Below are 25,929 nucleotides of genomic sequence, written 5' to 3' on the forward strand. Positions count from 1 at the left end.
TGGATAAGTGAAAGTAAATGGGTCCTTTGTAGTACTCTTGCATTTTCTTGCCTCTGTCAGTGCGCCCCAGGGCGGCTGTGGCTACAATGTAGCTGCCACACCAGTGTGTGAATGTGTGTGTGAATGAGTGGATGACTGAATGTGTAAAGCGCTTTGGGGTCCTTAGGGATTAAGTAAAGCGCTAAACAAATACAGGCCATTTACCATTTCTCTGCACTGTAGGATCTTTACCTCACAATATAAAGGGCCTTGGCAGGACTGTTGTTCTAGGATCAACGTGCAATCCATACAGACAGCAAAGAAGAGCATGTCTAAGTCTGTGACTGGGAGATAGACTCATTACTGTGGTATCATCAATTAGTCAACAGCCTGAGTAACTGTATGAAGGAAAAACTTTGTAAACTGAAGTTCAGACATTTTACAAGATTTATTGTTTCATCTCGAACACATAATTTTTCATTGTATTAAACGTTAGAAAACAAATGTTCCTAAAAGTTGTCATAATGGTGAAATACATAAAAGTGCCAAATAACTGACGGTAAAACCACAGGTAAGACATTATAAATCAATAAGTCATTCTTATAACAGAAGTGGAAAGAAACACTTATCTTTCTGTGTCTTGAAAAGTCTGCCAACCATGCTCAATAACACTTATTGTTTTAATAATCCTTTAGGCTCCTTTCACCTCTGGTATTTATTCATCACTGATATTTATTGAGACTCTTTTTCTCCAACTGATCTTTCTGAGTTAACTTCAGTAATTACTTCATCCAAACCATCAACGTGTCTTGTAGATCCCATTCCTACAAAAATGTTCTAACAAATTCTGGCATTAACTAATGCTTTAATTTTAAATATGATCAATCTCTATTAATTGGTTACATAATACAGGCCTTCAAGCTAACAGTAGTTCACGTTACTAGTTTAATTTATTACTACTTACAACTAGTTCATGCATTTATAACTTCTAGGCTGGACCGCTGTAATTCATTGTTATCAGTATGTTAAAAAAACAATCCATTTCAAAAGGCACTTTGCTTTTGAAGGCATACAGTCTGCGTTTACAGTTTTGTGTTCCTCATTTCAAAGTTTCATTAAGACTCATCAAGTAGTTGCTAAATGTTAACAGATAAGAAAAGACCTTCCATGTAAACTATGTGGAAGCACCAACATTATTAGCCCCTTTAAAAAGTCATCTTTTCACGGAGCCATGGCAAAAACAACTTCTGTGCAATGTTGTGCTTTAAATTTGATAAGCACGAAGCTTGTAAGAACAAGGTAAAACTGAGGGTTATCTTCCAATTTAGACACTCTGAGATAGTATAAAAAGTTCAGCAATCATTTCAGCTGTCACCTACATATGTGTCTAAAAACCCCAGAACATCAGCCAAGGCACCATTGAATCACTTAGCATAAAAAGGGCTGTTGTAGAGTTGTAGTGTTCCAGTAACAGACTTCGAACTTGAAAATCAAGAAAAACTCGGACTCAGCAGAACAGATGAAACCAGAACAGTAATTATACATTTACAGGCCATATTTTTATACTGGTAATAAGTTAAAGCAGCCCTGCCTCGCAGCCTGGATTCACACCAATTTGCCTGCAGAGCAAACCAATCCATGGAAGACGCCATAGCCACAGCACTCCATGCTCCATGCAGCTTTTAATACCATCCTTCCACAAAAACTGGTGGTCAAGCTACAGGACCTGGGGTTTCCATATAGCACCTGCTTGTGGATCAACAGCTTTCTTTTAGGCCGTAGACAGAGAGTGAGAGCTGGCCATTGCACATCCCTAGCCCTGAGTCTCAGCACTGGCTCACCCCATGGCTGTGTGCTCAGTCCACTGCTCTACACTCTCTACACACATGGCTGCACTCCTGCCCACCAGAGCAACACCTTTGTGAAGTTTGCAGAGAACACCACCGCGGTGGGGCTCATCTCCAGGGGTAACCAGTCTGCTTACTGAGACAAAGCAAAGCAGCTGTCATCATGCTAAGGCCAATAACCTCCTCCTCAACACTTAAAAGACCAAAGAACTCATAACAGACAACAGAAGAAAAAGACAGGGATCCCACCACTAATCATTAATGGGGACTGTGTGGAGTGGGTGTCAAACTTTCGCTTCCTGGGAGTCAACATAGAGGAGAACCTTTCCTGGAGTGTGAACACCTCCGAGCTGCTGAAAAAGGCCCAACAGAGACTGTCACACAGAGACTGCTGGTGTCCTTCTACAGAGCCTCCTTTGAGAGTGTACTAACCTTTTGCATATGCATTTAGTACACTTGTTGGACGGTGGCTCAGAGGAAAGCACTCCAAGGGGTCATTAACACCGCCCAAAGGATCACTGGCTGCCCTCTCCCCATGCTGGAAGAGCTAGACTATACCTGCTGTCTTAAAAAAGCTCAAAATATTATAAAAGATACCTCACACCCTGGCCACTCCCTGTTTGGACGGCTGCCCTTGGGCAGACAGTAAAGAGCAATTAGTGCAAGTAGACTCAAACACAGTTTTTACCCAACTGCTATAACATTTCTGAATACTGCTACTAAAAAAAAAAAAATGTCCATCAGGTCACTCTTGAAATGATCTATGCACTGACTGAAGCATGTGTGTGGGAATGTATGTAAATGTTTGCTCATACTATTCTTATTAGCACTTTAAGTATTTTATTTTTTGATTTTATTAAATTTTATTGTTTTTATTTATATTTTCATATTTCTATGGTCGATGCACTGATCAGACACCACTTTTAATTCCGTTGTACCTGCAACAAGGACAATAAAGACATAAAAAAATAAAAAAAGGATTAAACTACTAAATACGTAAATTTAATTTAAAGAAAAATCAGGTAAAAAAATCAGCTGGGTCTGTGTTCATAAATTCAACAATAGACTTCTAGACATTTAAGTAATCTTGAGGACAAAATTGCAGGAAGATTTTTCAATCAGAAAACGATGTCTAATGCTAGGTGAGTCAGTTTTGTTTTCTCTAATGTTTTCCTTACCATAAAAAGTTTAGCAATAACTAAAAGGACAGGTCTAAGTCTGTGACTGGCAGATAAAGTCATTATCATGGTGATCATCAGTTAGCCAACAGCCTTGGTTTAATTTCAAAAGAAGCGGCAGCTTTTGACACATTCTTTGAAACCACAGTTTAGACATTGTTTCACAAGACTGTTGAATTTCTCCCTAACTAATCAATTTTACCCCCGTCGACTGTGGGAACAAATGCTTGTGAGTGTCTGATGATCATTATTAAAGCACCGAGAACACATTACTCCAGTTTCACCCTCTCTTTCTGAGGGGGTGAAACTGCTGATTTATTGTGTATTTTTAGAAGTCTATGATACCTTTCGTTTCATGGGCCTTCAGATCAGAACTCCCAAACCACTTTCATGTATGCCAAAGAAAAGCACCAAATTCTATTTACATTTGCGAACCTCAAACAAACAACAAAAAAGAAGTATTTTGGATTTTGCACTTAAAATGACAGTTAATTGAACACTAACTGTTATAGAAATATGAAAAAGACCTTTCTTATAGTACTGAGTTCCCTAATGCTCACAGTGGGGACTTCTTGAATTGCATTTCAGATCTTGGACGGCTGGGATAGCACTTCTGTCTCATTCCTTTTTTCTTTTTCTTTTTTTTTTTCTGCCTGTCCCGTTTGGTTCTTTTGCCATCAGAATTATTGTAAAGGCGAAGAAAGATGCCCAACGGATTTACTTTACCAAACTGACCATCCCAGACTTGCCGTAATGGTCTATTTGATTCACCTTTTATTGTTTATTTTATTTATTTTTTTATTTTCACTTGCTAGATACGGGACAGACTTGAATGAGGAAAAGAAAAAGGAGAAAGGAAGAGGGGGAAAAACAGTGGAGAAGAGGGATGGGGATAAAGGGCAAAAAAACAAAAAACAACTAAATAAGCAGACAAAAAAAATATACATATATCAATCACCTGGAGCACCTGTTGAGAAAGAAAAGAAAACAAGCAGAAGAACATGAGAGCAATACAATAAACAACAATGATATATGGGAATATTTTTCTTTCTCTCCCTCTCATTCTTTCTCCCTGTCCTGACCCCAGTCATGTCTGTCCAGTCTTTAAAAAACAAAAATAAAATAAATACATAATTATAATAAAGGTCAATCAAATGGACCAATATGGCAAGGCCATGATGATCCACTTGGTAAAGTAAATCCACTTGGCATCTTTCTTGGCCTTCAGACAACAATTCTGATGGCTAAAAAACAAAAAAACAAAACAAAACAAAGAAAGCCTTACATTAGGGAGAAAAACACGTCGGGGGAGAGGGTCCTCGGTTCTCCAGTTAGATTGTACTTCACGGCGTCATGTACTTCACGGCGTCATGTTTTGCCATGACGGGGTTATTATTGGAGTAAATGGATGGCTGGAGCCTCTGCTCGAAGCGTCTCTTATCGCTGCGAGCGGGTTCACATTGGAGTGAACTGAGAAAAACATGGAAAGGTACCTTTTGCGTTAGCATGATAATTTTAGGGACGTTACAAATCGTCGCTATTTTACGAGTAGGGAGTGAAAACGGGTTGAAGACCAAGCAGACATGGAGCACAGAGAGAAGAGTAACTAGACGTGAGATGTGGAACGGGGGAGGGCAAAGTTACAGAAAGCTAACGACTGAAAAGTAAGAACATAACCAGTGTTGGTCAAGTTACTTGAAAAAGTAGTCCTGTTACTTTACTGATTACTTGAAAAAAGTAATCAAATTACAATAATGCATTACTTTTAACGCATCACTGCCCATCTCTGAATTTGACATAAGCAGAAAACAATAAAGTGACTCAAAACCATGAAAAACAACAAATCCAAGACCATTACTGATCAAAAACGCAGCACACAGACCCAGTACTGTGACAGATCTGTCTCCATAAAAATTTTCTGGTGAATGCCTGTCAAAGATACAAGACATCGCTTATCAGCTGAGGCACTGGTCTCATTTTATCTTTTTCTTATTGCATGTCTTTTCCAGAAATGCTAAGGAAAGAACTGGCAAGAATTGGTCTACTGAAGAAACATTCTCATCATGATTACTGTGAGAGCAAAACGTCAGAAATTATTTTAGATCTTCATAATAACGCTGATTATTTAATGTCCATAAACTCAGCTTCTCCTTTGTTTTATGGGGTTTTTTTTAATTTCCTGAAAATGCTTTCTTAAATATATAAAATGTTCTCCATTTATACTATGGAGTGTTGACCAGTTGTTGACCAGTTGTTGACTAGTAAAATTAAGTGGGCAGCTGGAAGAAGTAGTCAGCATTTGGCAATAATTTTGGTTTTGGTTGAGAAAGAAAGAAGTGCAGTAAAAGTCTGGCCAGCATGAATCACATAATACACGTGTCATTTTTTTCAATGTTAGTTCCCTGTTTTGAAACTACAAAGAGACAGAATATAAGCAGTGATCTCAGAGCTGTTCAGCACCTTGTTCCAACCTTGGAAGGCTGAAGCTACTGACTGAACAGACAAGATATTCTACAAAAGGTTGGCTGAAAACTCAGATTCTTTCTGTGCTTTGTTTAATGAAGTGCTAATAACTTTGGGTCTTTTGTTGTTCACAGAGATACTAATTATCACCATGAAGCTGCTGACTGTGTCTGCACTTCTTTGTGCAATGATCGCTCTGACCACTGCTGCCAGTGAGTATTGTAGTATAATATAGATAATGTATATATGTGTGGAATCAATAATACAAACAACATTTATAATATCAATATTATAAATGGAAATTTACCACTAAAAATTATCAAAATTATATTTTTTTCGGGTTCTTCCAGATGAAGTGGGTAAGGATGGGTCTGAATCAAATCCCCCAGGTTGGTAACAATTTTCCTCTCAGATTATTGTCATGCTGAAGAGCACATCTATGTCCTCACTTGTATGCTTGTATGTAATGTATGTATTCAAATGATATGTTTTACCAGTGAGAAAATAAAATATGTATAATTTATGTATACATTATATATATATATATATGTATATGTGTGTGTGTGTGTGTTTGGGGGGATATAAAAGTTTAAGCATATACATGGTTTGAAAGACAATTACTTTTTTGTAAATAGCAAAGATAATTGATGTTTGAGTATCTAAGTATTCTTTGCTTGTCCTCAGGAGAGCATCTTGTTGAGAAGAGATCTCCATGTTTTAGGAGCCCCTGGGGTTGGACTAGATATGGAAACCGATACTATCACTTCTTTCCCAATCAACTGACTTGGGCTCAGGCGCAGGTAAGAACAGTGATTTCGAGTTAGCATTTCTCTCTGCTTTAATACTTTTCATATCAAACTTGGTTTAAACTAGACCTTTTGTCCTATAGAGACACTGTCAGTCCCTGAATGCAAATCTGGCGTCTGTGCGCAACCTCGGAGAGTACCAAGCGATTCAGAGGGTCATACTTAATGGTGCTCATAATCATGTCCCTACATGGATTGGAGGCTCAGATGCTCAAGAGGTACACTACTCAATATTAGACATTAGTTCTGACACTAGAAGATATGCCTGCCTATCGACACTATTCTCTGTTTTTTTTTGTGTTTTCTAGGAGCGTTATTGGTTTTGGATCGATGGAACCCGTTTCACATATGCAAACTGGTGTCATGGAGAGCCTAACAATGTCGGGGGCAGAGAGAACTGCCTGCATATGAATTGGACAGGTAAAACTTAAAAGAAAGTGTGTGAATTCATTTTGAGGGGAACAAAAACTGTTACAGTATCCACATTTTCTCAAAAAATTTGGTGTGATAAATAGCAGTGACTTACAGGAAAATAATATGAATTCTAAATTTTATTTTTAACAGAGACAAACTTTGTGTTTTACCATAATGAATAAAATAGATTGCTGTATTTCACATCTTTAAATTTAAAGTAAATTTACATAGTGCTGTGAAATTAGAGTCAAAAATGAATATTGACAGGTGCTCCTGCTATTATGCAAACTAAATATTTGTGTCAGTATAGACGTCCACGTGATCATGGCTTCACTTAATGTTCATTTTTGGTGCTTACAGGAAACCTCTGTATGAATGACATACCCTGTGACGCCAGATACCCATTTGTCTGCGCCAGGAAAATCAGACGATCTCTGGGATGAAGGCTTGGTTCACCGGTCTTTAGAGCAAATAATCTCATAAATCCAGCTTAAAATGTTTCTCTTCTTACATCTTTACTTCTTTTAGTTCACCGCAACGCTACATAAGGAATGAGTTGAAAAATGATGCAACCTGTAGTTGGATTGTCTCTTTTAATAAGAACAAACTGAGTGTGTAATGGAAAGAATGCTTTAAGCTTTCACTTTACTTCCCTGAATGAACATCATCTTCATTATTAAACCTTTAAGCATTGAATCAAACTGGTCTCTGAGTCTTTGTCACATTTTCATGGGAATACTTCAAAAGATTCATAGACATCCAGGCATAAATCCACCATTTTCCAAATACCTGATGCAAATTCAAATTTCTGTGCTCACATGATGTAGAAATTAAATCTTTTCTTTATGGAGTCCTGGCCTGACAAGTTAGCTCTTCTGTATTGTGCCATCTGCTTATCTAGAGGTTATTTTGTTTCCCTGATGTATAAAAATCATGGCAATCCTCCTGGCACCTAACAGTGTACACTATATTACTCTGTTTACATTAGGGGACCTGTTTCATTGGATCAATTTTTGGCACAGTGTGTTTTGGGGTTTAAAAGTCATAAGCGACATTGTGTTTAGAGAAAAGGATTCTTAACTGCTCCGATACTCCTGACACATATGGGATCATTAAGGGTTTTTCCTTAGGCAGCGGTGGTCCTTCTCTCCTGGATCGGCTGGAGCTTTCTTTTGGCGCCTTCCTAGCTTTGACAAATGTCCAGCTGGGATAACCACATATACTCGAGACTTTCCTGATGTGATGTTCTTCTGCTTCCCTGGCCGCTGTGTCTGTGGGGATGGTGTTCGCTCTGTGTTGTAGCGTCCTGATGACACCCAGTTTATTCTCCAGTTGATGATGAGAGTCAAACCTTAAATACTGATCTGTATGCGTAGGTTTACGGTACACATCAACTTCTAAATGTCCCCTATTACTGGTGGAAATCTCAGTCTAAGAAGGCTAACCTGCCACTTTTCATAACCTCCCTGTTGAATTTGCTGTGTTGGTCCACCAAGGTCCACGTCCTGAGATTTGATTTTCATCCAGGTGTCATCCACATACCTGAACCAATGGCTTGGTGGTGTTCCAGGGTAGATAACAAAGCCTTCTTCTCCATTTCTTCCATGTACAAGTCTTAAACTTTTTATGCTGCGCTAGATGAGCCTCCTCATTGAATTCAAACACCTTTTGAAGAGTATTCTCACCTGGAAGCATTTTAAGTCTCTGTCTGATCTGCTCTTTAGATTTTAGCATGTCAGTGGTAAAATGTCACACCTGCGGCACACCTTTCACTGGGTAAACCTCCAGAGTCCAGAAAATAAATAAAATCAAAGACTCAGCGGCACTAAGTCCTGTTGTTCATAAATCTATTTTCACCTGTTTAGCAGGAGTGGGGCGGGTGGAGGTTTGCCCTGGTGCAGGTGTGCCACAGTGGTCATGTCAGCGGAAGGATCCGGCAGTTTCTCTGTGAATTTCAAATTCCCGTGGCAGCATACTCGGTGCTTCCTTGGAAGTTTAGGAGTTTTTTTCGCTGTAAAAAGAAGTTTTCTTCCCACACACAACGGGCGCTAATGTTTCTGTCTCTTTTTACTGAATCAAAATTTAAAGTAAGATTAGTACTTCCACACTTTAAATGCTGCACAGTCATACTCTGTCCCGCACTCGTTATATTATCCATTGTTGATCTGCACACAGCTGTTAACCACGAACGTTGCACACACTTACGTCATTGTCATGAGACACTCTCACAAAAAAAATCACTGGTTAATAACGCAGTAACGAAGCATGCTTACTGGAAAGTAACAGTAATCTAATGACCTTTTTTGCAATAGTAATTCCTTACTTTACTCGTCACTTGAAAAAAGTAATCAGATTACAGTAACGTGTAACACGTTACTGTCTCTAATCATCTCTGATCATGAGGCTGGAAGGATTTCCCATCCTGAAGCCAGCCATATCTGTCCTGCATCAAGTCTCACCGGCTGCCGCTGATCATCCCCATCAGTGGCCCACTACTTAACAGTGTGGCTGAGCTAACTAGTCAGTACAACCCTGACTCTGAGATGAAACTATCTTTGCTTGATCTTGTCTTTTCAAGAGCCTGGAAGGGAGTGTGTCACAGGAGTGGAGCTATTGTATATATCAAGTGTTGGAGTTTTCACCATTCACACTACAGACCATGAGCACTGTGTGGGAGTCAGGAACTCCACAATGGAAGCCATATTTTTGGAAACTGTCACGTTATTGTTCACCATCTCCACTGTGAATAAACACAGTCTCTTTTGTGAAGTCCTGCATTTGGGTCACGTACTTACCCTGAACCTGACATTGTTGGTTTTTGTATATTGGGTTACTTTAAGAAGACTAAAAAAATCCTCCTATACTTCGTGTGAATATAAAACAGCAAAGAAGAGCATATCTAAAGTCTGTGACTGACAGATAAACTCATTATCATGGTATCATCAATTAGCCAACAGCCTTGCTAACATTCTAAAGAAAGAACATCTTTCAAAGCTTCTGAAATTATTTTCACTTCAGACATTATTTCACAAGACTTGGGGCTTTATAGCTATCTCATCATTTTAACTGTCGAAAATAAAAGTTCCCAAAAGTAAAAGTGATATACTGTCATGATCAAGTGTCGAATAACTGAGGTTGAGGCCAACATGAATTGGCAACTTTTGACATATTTCATCATATTTCATAGAGGAAGTAGAAACAAATGCAGACCCATTCTATGTTTCTCGTTTGGGCACACAAAGCCAAGGCCCACTTTGCTTGTCTGTACATGTCAGGTACCTAAAATATTCCACAAGTGAGCCACATTTTCCTTCAACTCTGGTGTCCACCAGCTTTTTCAACTCCTTTCCCACCAGGAAGATGATTTTTAATTTGCCTAAAGCCAGTTTGTATAGCCCATGATTGTACTGCCCGGGCCTCCAGATTTGGCCCCGACTTATTTCACAAAGCACTATTTCCTATGGGATAACAGACCTCCCTGGCGGATTTGGGACCCTTTGGTCTCAAATGAATCAGTCTCGGAGGCCTGCCACCAGGTTGGGGCTGTTCAAGGTTCCCTGAAGGTTTTTTTTTTTTATTAACAAAGGGATCTGTTGAATCACACTTGGTCTTACCTCTAACTCATGCCCAATTAACTACTGACTTGTTATAATATAATTGCCATGTGTAAAACTAGTCAAAGGAAAAAATGAAAACAGAATAATATACCATGGCAGGGGTAGAATGACAGTCATTTGATAATAATTATTTGAAAGCTGTACAAAGTGCCCAAGATCCTTACTGATATTATTTCCTGCTATTTCCCTTTCTTGCTTCCAAAACCTAAATCCTTGAAGAAGACATGGTGAAACTGTGACTTATTTTAAGTTTTTATATTTTGTCGTTTTTTGCCTTGGAACCCTTCAATGGATGCCATTTTGCCTAGTCTCCTTCTTATTGACGAATCATGAACACTGCCTTTAACTAAGGAAAGTGAAACATTCCAAAAAATTATTCCAATATTTTCACGATTTAACGAGAGGGGCAATTACATTTCGATATCTGACCAGGTAGGTTTAGATAGTTTCTTTTAGATAAATGGATTTCTAGTTGTGGTGTTTCTCAACATGAAAACTTCCCTCAATCCTATACGTAGCTTGAATATTCAAGTGGAAGTGGAATTGAAGGCTCATCCATTCTGTGTCTTGCTCCATGACCTTGCTTAGCAACAGCCTGTTTACCTTTCAGCTTCCTACCAGTGAGTCCTACAAGCCAGTCAGTATCAATAGAACATCTTTATTCTTAGCTTTTTTCCCCACTGGTTTCTACCGTTTGGTTCAGTTCCTTCCTTTGTCTGGTGGGTAAAAAACTGTGCAAATAGACCCAAGATGCTTGTTCGAGCTCCTTGGCTAAGACCGAGCCATCAGATAATCTCAAGCAGGTTCCTAAGCCTTGGCAATGTTCCAGAAACCATTTTGTTATCATTAAAGGAGTGCTTTTAATAAGGCTTTAAAGTCTGTTTCAGGCTCAAAAGCTACTCATTTAAGTCTGCAAAACTTTAAGACACAAAGTATCTCATATGTGACTCGGAAACAAGACATACAGTGGCTTGCAAAAGTATTGAACTTTCCACATTTTGTCAAATTACAGCCACAAACATGAATCAATTTTATTGGAATTCCACGTGAAAGACCAACACAAAGTGGTGTACACGTGAGAAGTGGAATGAAAATTATACATGATTCCAAACATTTTTTACAAATAAATAACTGCAAAGTGTTGTGTGCGTAATTATTCAGCCCCCTTTGGTCTGAGTGCAGTCAGTTGCCCATAGACTTTGCCTGATGAGTGCTAATGACTAAATAGAGTGCACCTGTGTGTAATCTAATGTCAGTACAAATACAGCTGCTCTGTGACGGCCTCAGAGGTTGTCTAAGAGAATATTGGGAGCAACAACACCATGAAGTCCAAAGAACACACCAGATAGTTCAGGGATAAAGTTATTGAGAAATTTAAAGCAGGTTTAGGCTACAAAAACATTTCCAAAGCCTTGAACATCCCATGGAGCACTGTTCAAGCGATCATTCAGAAATGGAAGGAGTATGGCACAACTGTAAACGTACCAAGACAAGGCCGTCCACCTAAACTCACAGGCCGAACAAGGAGAGCACTGATCAGAAATGCAGCCAAGAGGCCCATAGTGACTCTGGACGAGCTGCAGAGATCTACAGCTCAGGTGGGCAGAGGTGGGTAGTAATGAGTTACATTTACTGTTACATTTACTTGAGTAAGTTTTTGAAAAAAATGTACTTTTAAAGTACCTTTTTTGCACGATATGTTTACTTTTACTTGAGTACATTTGTGAAGAAGAAACGGTACTTTTACTCCGCTACATTTGCAAAATTTGACTTGTTACTTTTAAAAAAATAATTAGTTTAACACATTAGATAATATGCCGCCAGTGGAGTTTCCGGTAACTTTTTTACCAATCAGATGTGGCCATGCAGTCACATGACCAGTTTGAAACTGTGGCGGGCAGAGCAGCCCAAGCGTTTCAAAGTAGCGGATACACGGAAAGAAGAACCCATGAAAACATGGCAGAGCCAGTCGTCTACGCTAGAGCTGAAGAGGATGTTGAGCCTTGGCCTCATATACAAAGAATGTTTCGCTTAAAAGCAGCACAAAAGAACAGCTATGTCTTCAGTGACTGTGTCTTCAGTGAGAGCCAAAATAAGTCTCCCACCCCATGCATGTATATGTTGCTGAACTGCAGAGCTCCTTCAGTGACAGACTGCTGCATCCTAGATGCATGAAGGAGCGTTTCCGCAGGTCCTTCCTCCCTGCAGCTGTCAGACTGTACAATCTGAACTGCTCCCAACAAACATAGATGTTTACATCAATGCTGTAACTGCAATAAGTTAGTTAATTAACCAATTCGCACTACAACCTGGTTTGCCTCTTACCTGTAATTATTTTTATTTAATTTAATAACTGTACAGTACTCTCTGTTTATAGTAACCATTGTCCTTAATGTAAATATGTAAGAAAAATTGTGTATGTTTCTGTTCCGTGTCCTGTGTACTGTTTGTTTGTATATGTGTCTTTTTGGCTGCTGTTACAACCAAATTTCCCCTTGTGGGACAATTAAAGGATTATTCTATTCTAATAACAACTTTTCAGCGTGAAAAAACTCAGCTCGTGTAACCTGAGGAAACGGTAAGTTTTGTCTAAATATCTTTTTAGCTGTGGTTAGCTGGATGTCAGTCTTATGTTACAGCAGCTGTGTCGAGCTGCGAGTCATATTTTCGGCGCTACGTTTTAGTGAGATAAGTTTGTGGGTGTTTTGTGCAGCTTCGGCTGTCTTTTTAACTGCTCGCTGGTTAGCTAGCGTGAGCTATACGCTAACAGCTAGCATGGTTAATGACGCTTCCACGCACATGCAAACAGCTCGTCTCTACTGCTTTAACTGTTAAAACAGAAGGCAATACTGTGGGTGAGAGGGTTTATTATGTGAAACAGCAGCTTGTTTAGTTTAAACAGTCTGCATTAAGCTGGGCAAACACTGTGCATTTTTTTTTTTTTCAGTTCCTGCTCAAACTGTACAATTAAATCGCAGGGGTTAGAAGTTCATAGGTCACGATGTAGGGTCTCACACTATACGGCCTGATGCTCTGATGCGACCTGAGTGCTCAAACTGTGCGTCCATAACATCAAGCTTATCATACAAAATCTGTCTCTCGTTCTCCCTCTCTCTGTCTTTCACTCACTCACACAGACACACACACACACACACCCGTCAATTTTACTAAATTACTAATGACAAACATTGACCAGGCAGCTGTGATTGAGCAGCAATGTCCATCCAACTCTTTTCATGGTTGTTGTAGTCGTGATAATTTTGTGAGGCCACATTGAAAAGCCTCGGATACGGAAGCGTAGAGCTGCCACCCAGGCAAAAGAAAAATAGAGCTATATCACATTATAACGTGAAAAGTATATTGTTCTAACAATATACTTTTCAAGTTTGAACAATAATATCACGTTATTACAATATACAGAATTATCACGTTCGTACAATATAAATATTATATAGGCTACATCGCAGTTCCAGTCACGCTTCCATCAGTCTTTCTTGTCTTTTCCCGGAGTAGTAACAGCCAAACAGGAGGATCCATTGGCTAGCACTGCTTAGCCTTGCACGCATTCTTAATCTGGAATTCATTGCAAACTGTTTGTGCGGGATATGAATGACAAGATTTTGTTTTTTCTACAAGAGTTGGTAAAAAAACATCTCCAATGTGATCAAATCTTCTTGCCAAACATTCCGCAGCTTTGCAGTGTATACAGCACTATAATGACCAGACCTAATTCTTTTGAAAACCATACATCTTTCCACAGGTCTCCACGTCATCAGACATCACATAGACTCAGAGCTGGATGAGGCCAGCACAAACAGCGGCCTAACCGACTAAGATGATGGATCCATTGGGGTCAGGAAAGCCAGAAGCAGGGCTGAGAGGTACCTTTCATGTCATTCACTGGAGGTGTGGCTCTATTGCATGGCGTTCCTCACATCAAGAAGCTGTTGATCAAAATCAATACAGCTCTTCCTGCATCTGGAGTTTGTGAAGGACTTCTCAGTCATGCAGGACTCCTGTTCACTGCTAAACAGTTACAGCTTCACAGTAAAGAACCTTGAGAGCAAACTGCTGCTGAAGCTTAACCATCACCTCACTGAGTGAAGAAATGGCACATTTTTGCTAAATATGCAGAAATAAATGCACACCCATACAATCTATGGTAAACTGAGCTGCCTTGTATGTACATATGTTGAAGATGCCTCGTTCTGTTTTCTCTGAGGCTGCTGTGCCATTTGGAGCAAAATGAATATAAAGTTTACAGCATATCTTGTCACTGGAAATTGTTTGAACTGTTTATATATTTATATTATTTAAATATCTGTAGGTATTGGTGAAAAAAGCTTGTTTGAAAAATGTTGTGAAAATCTGGGAATTAGAATTGTTGTGCCTTATTTTGTTGATCTTTTTACATATATTCCTTTTGAAACTACTAAAATTTGTATATTTATTTTTGTTTGTCTGATAGCATTTATTTATAAAATAAATCTGACATTTCAAACAGTTACTCACTACTTGAGTAGTCTTTTCACCAAGTACTTTTTTACTCTTACTCGAGTAACTTTTTTTTTGAAGACTACTTTTCACTTTTACTTGAGTAATAATATTTTAAAGTGATGCTGCTCTTACTTGAGTACAATTTTTGGATACTCGACCCACCTCTGCAGGTGGGGGAATCTGTCCATAGGACAACTATTAGTCGTGCACTGCACAAAGTTGGCCTTTATGGAAGAGTGGCAAGAAAGCCATTAACAGAAAACCATAATAAGTCCTGTTTGCAGTTTTCCACAAGCCATGTGGGGGACACAGCAAACATGTGGAAGAAGGTGCTCTGGTCAGATGAGACCAAAATGGAACTTTTTGGCCAAAATGCTTTGTGTGGCGGAAAACTAACACTGCACATCACTCTGAACACACCATCCCCACTGTCAAATATGATGGTGGAAGCATCGTGCTCTGGGGGGTGCTTCTTCAAGCAGGGACAGGGAAGCTGGTCAGAGTTGATGGGAAGATGGATGGAGCCAAATACAGGGCAATCTTGGAAGCAAACCTCTTGGAGTCTGCAAAAGACTTGAGACTGGGGCGGAGGTTCACCTTCCAGCAGGACAACGACCCTAAACATAAAGCCAGGGCAACAATGGAATGGTTTAAAACAAAACATATCCATGTGTTAGAATGGCCCAGTCAAAGTCCAGATCTAAATCCAATCGAGAATCTGTGGCAAGATCTTAAAACTGCTGTTCACAACGCTTGTCCATCTAATCTGAGCTGGAGCTGTTTTTGCAATAATAATAATAATAATAAACTTTATTTATAAAGCACACTAAAAAACCAAGGGTATACCAAGGTGCTTGACAAAAATAAAATAGGAAAAGGGAGATGGGAGGGAAAAGAGGAAGGACCAGGCACGTATCAATTATAAAAACCTTGACAATCATAAGATATAAAAGTAGTTCACAAGCATATGGATAAAAATGTACCAACGCACACCAAATGTTAACTAGGTGGAAAGGCAAGATTAAACAAATAGTCTTCAGCCGTGATTTAACAGTGGCATTGAATAGACGCCCGGATAGCGACAAGGAAGGGTGTTCCATAAGACCGGGGCAGCTACAGCAAATGCGCGGATCACCGCGAGACTTCAGCTGAGAACGAGGTTAATGAAGAATGGGCAAGAATTTTCAGTCTCTAGATGTGCAAAGCTGGTAGAGACATACCCTAAAAGACTGGCAGCTGTAATGCTGCAAAAGGTGGTTCTACAAAGTATTGACTCAGGGGGCTGAATAATTACGCAACCAACACTTTGCAGTTATTTATTTGTACAAAAATGTTTGGAATCATGCATGATTTTTGTTCCACTTCTCACGTGTACACCACTTTTGTGTTGGTCTTTCACGTGGAATTCCAGTAAAATTGATTCATGTTTGTGGCTGTAATGTGACAAAATGTGGAAAAGTTCAAGGGGGCCGAATACTTTTGCAAGCCACTGTATGTTAAACTGGAGGCATGTCATTCATCTGTAGAACAAACTCCTCTTTTCATCCAATGAAAAAAAAACAAAAACAAATTGTCACGTAGTTTAGCACTAGCCCAGAAAAGCATTTTGGGTACATTGTCTTCTTCTTTGCATAGTAAACCTTCAATTAATGATAGAGATTTGTCATTAGCATGGCAAATTAACATTACACAGAATCTTTCTGAAGTATTCTTGAGCCATGCAATTATTTCCATGAGAGAGTGATCCAAGTTTTTGATGCAGTGCCACCTGAGGTCTTTAAGATCACTGAATCTATTTTTGATTTTCTGCCTCGTCCCTTGTCCACAGAGATTTCTCAAGATTTCTGAATCTATTGACAATATTGAGTACTCTAGTTGATGACACATTCATCGTCTTCAGAATTTTATATAAATATATATTATTCTGAAATGTTCCACAGTTCCTAGATGCAGTTTTAGCAAAAATGGTAAACTCTCCCACTTCTGAGAACTCTATAGCTAAGATGCTTTTTCTTTTTTTTTTTTTTTTTTTTTTTTTTTTTTTTTTTTTTTTTTTTTTTTTTTGCGCCTGTCCCCGTTTTGGCTCTTTGCCATCTCAGACTTGTTGTCTAAAGGCAAGAAGCAATATGCCCACGGAATTTACTACCAAATTGCCCATCCCAGCCTTGCCAATAATGGTCCATTTGATTCACCTTTTTATTGTTTATTTTATTTTCACTTCTGCTGAATATGGACCAGACTTGACTGGAGGAAAGCGGGGGGAGAAAGAAGAGGGAAGACGAAACAGCTGAGAAGAGGGACGGGGGAGAAGGGCAAAAGACAAAAACCAACAGAATGGGCAGAAAAAAAAGAAAGAAAATGCATATATCGATCACCTGGATCACCTGTTGAGAAAGAAAAAAGAAAACAAGCAGAAGAGAACAAGAGTAATAGAATAAACAACATCACAATGATATATGGGAATATGACAGTAAATACTAAATATTAAACATTATTGTGCAGCACATAAGATCAACAGAACACAGTGTGCTTTGAGGTAGGAGCCAAAAAGGGTGTAGTTTGTGGGTGTGATCACCCGTGTGTACACCTGTGAGCATGGACGCGCTTGTTTTTTTGTTTTGTTTTTTAAAAGGTTCCTTCATGTAATGATCTGCTAGAGGGTGTGGGGGGGCCACAGCCCCGTCCTCCAGGGTATGAAGCAGGTATGGAGGAGATCAAAACTCCAGACATCCAGAGGCCCCCAGAACACAAGAGACCAAGGAAGACCAACAGAGGGGCAGCCGCGCCACTGTCCCAGAAAGAGCTGAGGAGAGTCCCAGATGAGGGCTCACTACGCAGCCGCGGAGCAGAAGCCAGGGGGAGTTGCAGTGACGCGCCCGTGAGCTCCGCCGGCAGCCAGCTGTGCCTGAGTGACCGAGCCCCAGGCCGAGAGGCCGGGGCACCCCACCTCCGAAGTGGCCCGAGCGAGCCCCAGGCTCCAGGCCCCGATAAGCGGCCGCCAAGGAGTGAGCCGGTGTGTACCTGGACGCCCATCCCCAGACACAAAGAACACCACCACGCACCGATATCTGAGGGAGTCCGCCACTGGCAGGGGAAGTGGTGGTGGGTGGAGATAGGCCTCCAAACCTTGGAGGGCCTGAGATGTCCCCAGAGAGGTGGCGCCTGACACCCAACCTGACATATAGGCACAGACATACAGGCACACACATATAAACATCCATTCCCACCCTCATGCTCTCATATGCACTTACTCCACACTCAACCAACGTGGAGACAGACATAAAGAGACGCTGTACACACGATCACACTCCCCAAGCGTACTCTACGAACCGGGTCTAGGTACCCTTGCCCCTGGAGGGGGGAACTGCACCCAGACCCAGGTGGTGTTATCCTTTTCCCTGCGGTGGGGAGAGGCAGACCGCCCTGCCTCCGCCAGCAGCAGGGAGGCCCCACACTCCAGACCGCAGTCGGACAGCCAACTCCTCCTCCTAGCCCCCCCGCTCCAGCAGGTCGCAGAGAACGGGGGTGAGAGAAGACTCCAAACCTCCCTCCGCCCGCTCATTGTAGTGTTGATGCTGTGTGCTAAGGTGCAATTAAAACCCAGGAGGGCATGGAGCTACCTGCCATAGAGCAGCAGGTAAGCGCATAGTCCCTCCTGCTAGCCCTCAATGTCTACGTGTATTTAACATTGAGAGGTGGGCAACGACGCCAGGGGTGAGGTGTACACCCTGATGGTCTTTTGGAGTGTGTGTAGCGTGCCCATCCCCAAGATCCTATATGTGTATGTTAATGAGTGTGAGTAATGTGAATGTCTAAGTTGTGGGATAAAATTGAGGCAGAGGCAGCCAGAAGGGGACAGGGGGGGGGTGGCCTCCTCTGCACCCTGGTGACATACCCCTACTCCAAGGCCCTGCATGTGTGGGTGGTTGTGGTGGAGCGGGAAGAGGGAGGCAGCTGGAGATGGGGAGGGAAGGAAGGGAGGGGCAAGTGACCCCTCCCTGGGGCCAGCTCCCCCGCTGACCCCAGTAGGCACTCCCATACTCCGCGACCCGCCAGGGAAAGGGGGCCCAGGCCCATCCAGACCGGGGCCCAGTGCAGCAGCGCCCCCCGGCCCCACAGAGCCCGGGACAGTCCACCCAACCCCACCACAGAGAAAACTGCACCCACCCCACCATCCACTCATCTTCCAGACTACATAAGACAATAGACGCCCAGGCTGAGATCTTCCTCCACCTCTCCTGTATCTCCCCTTCCTGCAGAGAGAGTTCCTGAAGAGAGGAAAGCTCCTGCAAGATGTGACAATCTCCCCCACCAGTTGAAGAGCCCCCCAGGTGGCTCGACGCACCGGCGGCACCCTGCCAGGGCTGGGCCCCCATGCACCCACCCGCCCACAACCCCGGCAAACAACCAGGACCCAAGCCCCGGAGGCCCGGCCAGGGCCCCAGCCCAGAGACGGAGCGCCCCCAGAACCTCACGCCCATCCCGGACCCACCCAGGGGCAGCTAGGCTACCAGGTCAGTAACCCACGTCCGTCAGCACAGACCCTCCCCTAGCCCTAAAAAACCCTAAAAAAAAAAAAAAAAAAAGATGCTTTTTCATACCTATTGTTGCAAAATGTTCCTTGAGCTGTTTCCATTCAGTAATGATTACTTGTCCACTCCTTTGTTGTCCCATGTTTCCACTTCTTGAGATAAGTTCATGTAATCAAATTCAAAATTAGCTATTACTTCATTTTATTTACTCATCTTGATGCATTCTCAATCATCCAGGAAAGTAAATCTCCAAAAGTTGATTCTGTTCATCTGGACGTAGCATTTTGTGGGAGAAATGTTTCGTCACTCATCCAAGTGACTTCTTCAGTCTCAGCTGACTGCAGGTTTCCCCAAATCTTATAAACAGTACATTTGCATAATGATTGAAACCAGCCCACTGAAGGAACAATGGGCTGGGAGGTCAGTTCCTTAACCATAATTATGCAAATTCTCATGACCATTGATCAACAACCACTGACCGAAACCCACTGATCAAAGCCCACTGATCAATGGCCATGAGTACCATTCACAGAGAGTTGGGGAATGGCTGCAATCACAGCATTGTAAGATGGTGAAAGATGTACCCTTAGGCCCCCTCCTCGATTCAGAGATGGTCTTTCCCTTTTCACGTAAATGGCCTCCTTGACTCCGCGCTCAAACCAGCATTCCTCCCTGTCCAAGATGTGTACATCCTCATCCTTGAAAGAGTGTCCACTGGCCTGTAGGTGTAAATAGACTGCAGAGTCCTGACCTGACGAGGTAGCTCTTCTGTGTTGTGCCATCCGCTTCGCCAGAGGTTGTTTGGTTTCCCCGATGTATAAATCCTGGCAATCCTCCTGGCACTTAACAGCGTACACTATGTTACTCTGTTTGTGTCGGGGGACCCGATCCTTGGGGTGGACCAATTTTTGGCGCAGCGTGTTTTGGGGTTTAAAAGCCACAGAGACCCGGTGTTTAGAAAAAATGCATCTCAACTGCTCCGATACTCCTGACACATATGGGATCACTACAGGTTTTCACTTGGGCAGAATTTGCATAATTATGATTAAGGAACTGACCTCCCAGCCCATTGTTCCTTCAGTGGGCTGGTTTCAGTTATTATGCAAATGTACTGTTTATAAGATTTGGGGAAACCTGCAGTCAGCTGAGACTGAAGAAGTCACTTGGATGAGTGACGAAACGTGCCCCACAAAACGCTACGTTCAGATGAACAGAATCAACTTTTGGAGGTCCATGAACTCAGCTTCTCCTTTGTTTTTTTTTTTTTTTTTTTGTCCCGAAAATTCATTCTATATATATAAAATGTTCTGTATTTATACTATGGAGTGTTGACCAGTGTTTGACTAGTTGTTGACTAGTAAAATTAAGTGGGCAGCTGGAAGAAGTTCAGCATTTGGTAATAATTTTGGTTTTGGTTGAGAAAGAAAGAAGTGCAGTAAAGGTCTGGCCAGCATGAATCACATAATACACGTGTCATTTTTTTTCAATGTTAGTTCCCTGTTTTGAAACTACAAAGAGACAGAATATAAGCAGTGATCTCAGAGCTGTTCAGCACCTTGTTCCAACCTTGGAAGGCTGAAGCTACTGACTGAACAGACAAGATATTCTACAAAAGGTTGGCTGAAAACTCAGATTCTTTCTGTGCTTTGTTTAATGAAGTGCTAATAACTTTGGGTCTTTTGTTGTTCACAGAGATACTAATTATCACCATGAAGCTGCTGACTGTGTCCACACTTCTTTGTGCAATGATCGCTCTGACCACTGCTGCCAGTGAGTATTGTAGTATAATATAGATAATGATATATGTGTGGAATCAATAATACAAACAACATTTATAATATCAATATTATAAATGGGAAATTTACCACTAAAAATTATCAAAATTATATTTTTTTCGGGTTCTTCCAGATGAAGTGGGTAAGGATGGGTCTGAATCAAATCCCCCAGGTTGGTAACAATTTTCCTCTCAGATTATTGTCATGCTGAAGAGCACATCTATGTCCTAACTCGGATGCTGCTAAGTTTGTTGCTCAAACAATATGTTTTAACAGTGAGAGATGAAGTATGTCAAACCATTATACCCGATCGATCTATATGCATAGATCAATCTATGCACGTGTGTGTGTGTGTGTGTAAACACATTTACACATGGTTTGAAAGACAATTACAACTTTTTTTTAAATAGCAAAGATAATTGATGTTTGAGTATCTAAGTATTCTTTGCTTGTCCTCAGGAGAGCATCTTGTTGAGAAGAGATCTACATGTTTTAGGAGCCCCTGGGGTTGGACTAGATATGGAAACCGATACTATCACTTCTTTCCCAATCAACTGACTTGGGCTCAGGCGCAGGTAAGAACAGTGATTTCGATTTAGCATTTCTCTCTGCTTTAATACTTTTCATATCAAACTTGGTTTAAACTAGACCTTTTATCCTATAGAGACACTGTCAGTCCCTGAATGCAAATCTGGCGTCTGTGTGCAACCTCGGAGAGTACCGAGCGATTCAGAGGGTCATACTTAACGGTGCTCGCAATCATGTCCCTACATGGATTGGAGGCTCAGATGCTCAAGAGGTACACTACTCAATATTAGACATTAGTTCTGACACTAGAAGATATGCCTGCCTATCGACATTATTCTCTGTTTTTTTTTGTGTTTTCTAGGAGCGTTATTGGTTTTGGATCGATGGAACCCGTTTCACATATGCAAACTGGTGTCGTGGAGAGCCTAACAATGTCGGGGGCAGAGAGAACTGCCTGCATATGAATTGGACAGGTAAAACTTAAAAGAAAGTGTATGAATTCATTTTGAGGGGAACAAAAACTGTTACAGTATCCACATTTTCTCAAAAAATGCTTATCATTTGGTGTGATAAATAGCAGTGACTTACAGGAAAATAATATGAATTCTAAATTTTATTTTTAACAGAGACAAACTTTGTGTTTTACCATAATGAATAAAATAGATTGCTGTATTTCACGTCTTTAAATTTAAAGTAAATTTACATAGTGCTGTGAAAGTAGAGTCAAAAATGAATATTGACAGGTGCTCCTGCTATTATGCAAACTAAATATTTGTGTCAGTATAGATCCATGTGAGCATGGCTTCACTTAATGTTCATTTTTGGTGCTTACAGGAAACCTCTGTATGAATGACATACCCTGTGACGCCAGATACCCATTTGTCTGCGCCAGGAAAATCAGACGATCTCTGGGATGAAGGCTTGGTTCACCGGTCTTTAGAGCAATAATCTCATAAATCCAGCTTAAAATGTTTCTCTTCTTACATCTTTACTTCTTTTAGTTCACCGCAACGCTACATAAGGAATGAGTTGAAAAATGACGCAACCTGTAGTGGATTGTCTCTTTTAATAAGAACAACCTGAGTGTGTAATGGAAAGAATGCTTTAACCTTTCACTTTACTTCCCTGAATGAACATCATCTTCATTATTAAACCTTTAAGCATTGAATCAAACTGGTCTCTGAGTCTTTGTCACATTTTCATAGGAATGCTCCCAAAATTTCATCTTTTGTTTTTTATGATGAGGTGATGGTAAAGGAAGAATTTGAAAAGAATAGATGTGTCATGGTGTGCTGTGTTGCAGGCAGGATGGAGAACCCAAATGCAGGACTCTGAAACAGAAGCTTAAACTTAAAGCGGCAGTGTTTATTAGTGGGAGAATTTTCATAAAATTAAACCTCACAAAAAAACAAAACACAAAACCACAAACTGGAAAAATAGAAACCAAACACTCAGAAACTAACACAAGCACGACAGAAACACAAAGCATGAAGAGGATACGACACAACAGTGACTGACAGAAACACAGGGCTTAAATACACTGAGGGAAAACGAGTTTTGAGACTCAGGAGGGAAGCACAGCTGGAAGAATCTAGACTTAATGAGACAAGGGTAATTAAAACTAGACTCACTGCACGTAGGACTGGGACTATCAAAATAAAACAGGAAACAAGAGACAATTCACAAAGATGCAGACTTGACACAGAGAAACAGACTGAAAGAATGTGACACATGGAAACACAGGAAGACAGTGTCTGAAACTAGACGCCAGAACAAAACAACTAATAATAATAAAGAGCACAAAACTGTGAATAACCTAATCAAGAAAAGAACTCAAACACAAAACACTGGTTAACACCAAGGACCATGACAAGATGTAATATTTTATAAAGGGGTGCATTTTATTTAGGCCTTCATCAAGAGGCCTTTATTATTCATGGTGTTCAGTAACATTATTTAGTTATGTTTTCTTAGTTGTTGTTTTTTTGCCCATATAGAAAGTATTACACGTATTTTTGGTCAAGTAACTAACAATTTCGAAATAATATGATGCCATATGTTTCTTTTCTAGCAAATAGCTAAAAAAGAAAGTGCCGCCACAACAATATAAAATGAGGTGGCCATGGTCTGATGTAATGCACTTTTTTATGCTAGGTGTGAGCCTGTTGTCTAAGAAGTGTGAAAAGCGTCTGGACTTCTTTAACTTGCTTGAAGACGTTTCACCTCTCATCCGAGAAGCTTCTTCAGTTCTAGGGTCAAATGGTGGCGAGTTCCAAATTTAAGCCCTGTGGGAGTTTCCCCAGAGAGAGACAATGGACCCCCTCATGATCCTCTACCTAATCACATGAGCTCATTGTGAAATTTAGCCCCACCCTATCATGTGATTTCCTGAGGTCAGATGGCCCAGGATGTGAGTGGGCATTAAGGCATCTGGGAAGGGATCTCAAAACTGGATTATAGATGGCAGACAGTTGGTGTCGTAAACCACCACCTCTTGTCAAAGATGGTCGCTCACAGTGAACATAGATGGCTTATTTCACTCCTCTTTAAACCATCTGTCTTCTCTGTCCAAAATTGGGAACATTGGGATCCTCAAAAGAGTGACCTTTGTCCTTTAGATGCAGATGGACCACTGAGTCTTGTCCCATTGAGCTGACTCTTCTATGTTGTACCATGTGCTTGTGAAGTGGCTTTTTGGTCTCTCCAATGTAGAGGAGTTCTGTCTTTGGGATGAACCATTTTTTTGTCTGAGTGTGTTGCTGTGTCTTCACTGCTCACATTAACGCTGTGGATAAAACATCAAGTTCACCAGGGAAGACACAAAGGATAACAGCACGATGACCTGGATGACTAAGAGCCTTCACAGACACCTCATGTACATTGATGTCTTTTGTTTAGAAAACCTTAAGTTGTAAAACAGTTAGCTGCAGTCCATCTTACCAAAAAAGAGTAACCTCCCTAGCAGTTCACAGAGTTTATATGAGCTATAAAACTTGTTGAAACTGGTGGGGAGAAGCTGCTTGTTTTGCAGGCCCTGAGCTAAGAGGTGGCCATGATGGATATCAGGCACCAGTTATCATATCTACTGCTGCTGCTGCACATTCCTTTATACTGATATATCTGAAGGTTTCTAAGTAATTATTCAATCAGTAAACTAAAGATTCTATTAATCCCAAATAAAAATAAAAGCCAACAAGCCCATCCTGTCACGACCTGCGGGATCGGCAAGGCGCTGATCAGCATCTCTTCACTCCTAGCCCCCCTTCTCTTATCTTTTTCCTCTCCCCTGTTTTGCCGGGCGGAACTCATGGCGGGTTCACGCCCTCGGTCCACGCCTTCCCGGATCATGCACACCTGGGCCTCATCAGACCAGCTGGTATATTAGAAGGAGGAGATCAGCTGTTCAACGCTGGATTGTTGTGAAGACTCTAGTCAGTACACGTCAAGCCTAAATTTCGCATGCTGCCGTCTCAGAAAGTTAACGTGTGTCTCTGTGTTCTAGATTCCCCGGACCTGTCCCCATGTTTCCCCGTGTGGAGTGAGGAAGGAGTGACTGGTCACTAGCGGAGAGAGAGAGGTTGGAGTGAGCGCGTGTGTGATTCCCTTGTTTTCCCTGGAGCCCTGGAACCCTGCCTCTCACATCTTGTATATAGCACTATCCTCGCACTGTCTGTTAATACACTTGGTGAAGATCTTGTAAATAAACCATCTCTGTTAAAACACAACTCCGGAGTCCTGCGAGTGGCTCCTCAGAGCAACCCGTGACACATCCAGACTGTAACCACCAGTCATTATCCCATATGTGAATCTTGGGTCAAAATTATATACTCATCTGCACCACAACACAAAACATCCAACTATGCATGACACAATGATTACCGTCGGGCAGGAAATTGCTCGCCGTTCGCGGGAGGCGCGTAGCTTCTTAACGCTGCCGCGCCAGATTATTTCCGTGCAAAAACTGATATTAAGGTGTCGATAAGCGAAGACCGCTTCAACCGTCTGTTTGTTGAAAAACCCCCATACCCACCCCACCGTACGCGACGCCCACCGCATTTATTTGTTATGTAACGGTGACGGCGTTGCAACGCTAGGAATAGTTACTTAGTTAGTTTACTCGTTACTGAAAAAAACACTAACGCCGTTATTTCCCATCACTGGTGGACCATCAACCGTTGTTAACGCAGTTTAGCTGTTCCGTCGTAGTCCGCGTGGCCGTTTTGTTTTACCTCTGAGTCTTTGAGGTATCCTTCCTTTTTTCCTAAATTATGTCCCTAAATCTGTTTTCAGGGC

The 25,929-nt window shown here is 41.2% G+C and overlaps 2 protein-coding genes across 2 annotated transcripts; both read left to right on the forward strand.

Annotated features, from left to right (window-relative positions):
* Nucleotides 1-5,391: 5,391 nt before the first annotated feature.
* Nucleotides 5,392-7,383, forward strand: LOC120733332 (ladderlectin-like). Its single transcript, XM_040031435.1, has 7 exons — nucleotides 5,392-5,524; nucleotides 5,602-5,679; nucleotides 5,818-5,856; nucleotides 6,152-6,267; nucleotides 6,357-6,491; nucleotides 6,582-6,693; nucleotides 7,048-7,383. The coding sequence occupies exons 2-7, from the start codon at nucleotides 5,619-5,621 to the stop codon at nucleotides 7,128-7,130; spliced, it is 546 nt and encodes a 181-aa protein (XP_039887369.1). The 5' UTR covers nucleotides 5,392-5,524; nucleotides 5,602-5,618; the 3' UTR covers nucleotides 7,131-7,383.
* Nucleotides 7,384-20,817: 13,434 nt separating this feature from the next.
* On the forward strand, nucleotides 20,818-22,809 carry LOC120733335 (ladderlectin-like). The gene is made up of 7 exons (XM_040031439.1): nucleotides 20,818-20,948; nucleotides 21,026-21,103; nucleotides 21,242-21,280; nucleotides 21,568-21,683; nucleotides 21,773-21,907; nucleotides 21,998-22,109; nucleotides 22,471-22,809. The coding sequence occupies exons 2-7, from the start codon at nucleotides 21,043-21,045 to the stop codon at nucleotides 22,551-22,553; spliced, it is 546 nt and encodes a 181-aa protein (XP_039887373.1). The 5' UTR covers nucleotides 20,818-20,948; nucleotides 21,026-21,042; the 3' UTR covers nucleotides 22,554-22,809.
* The last annotated feature ends 3,120 nt before the right edge of the window (nucleotides 22,810-25,929 follow it).

The sequence above is a fragment of the Simochromis diagramma genome, unplaced genomic scaffold (genome assembly GCF_900408965.1).
Source record: "Simochromis diagramma unplaced genomic scaffold, fSimDia1.1 OVJJ01000229.1, whole genome shotgun sequence".
NCBI classification, from domain to species: Eukaryota; Metazoa; Chordata; class Actinopteri; order Cichliformes; family Cichlidae; genus Simochromis; species Simochromis diagramma.

What these genes read in the sequence shown, in the direction of transcription:
- LOC120733335 (XM_040031439.1), top strand. Translation starts at nt 21,043, where the DNA reads ATGAAGCTGCTGACTGTGTCCACACTTCTTTGTGCAATGATCGCTCTG. An exon ending in CGCTCTGACCACTGCTGCCA is followed by an intron (nt 21,104 to 21,241) that starts GTGAGTATTGTA and finishes GGGTTCTTCCAG; the next exon opens with ATGAAGTGGGTAAGGATGGG. An exon ending in GAGGCTCAGATGCTCAAGAG is followed by an intron (nt 21,908 to 21,997) that starts GTACACTACTCA and finishes TGTGTTTTCTAG; the next exon opens with GAGCGTTATTGGTTTTGGAT.
- LOC120733332 (XM_040031435.1), top strand. Translation starts at nt 5,619, where the DNA reads ATGAAGCTGCTGACTGTGTCTGCACTTCTTTGTGCAATGATCGCTCTG. An exon ending in CGCTCTGACCACTGCTGCCA is followed by an intron (nt 5,680 to 5,817) that starts GTGAGTATTGTA and finishes GGGTTCTTCCAG; the next exon opens with ATGAAGTGGGTAAGGATGGG. An exon ending in GAGGCTCAGATGCTCAAGAG is followed by an intron (nt 6,492 to 6,581) that starts GTACACTACTCA and finishes TGTGTTTTCTAG; the next exon opens with GAGCGTTATTGGTTTTGGAT.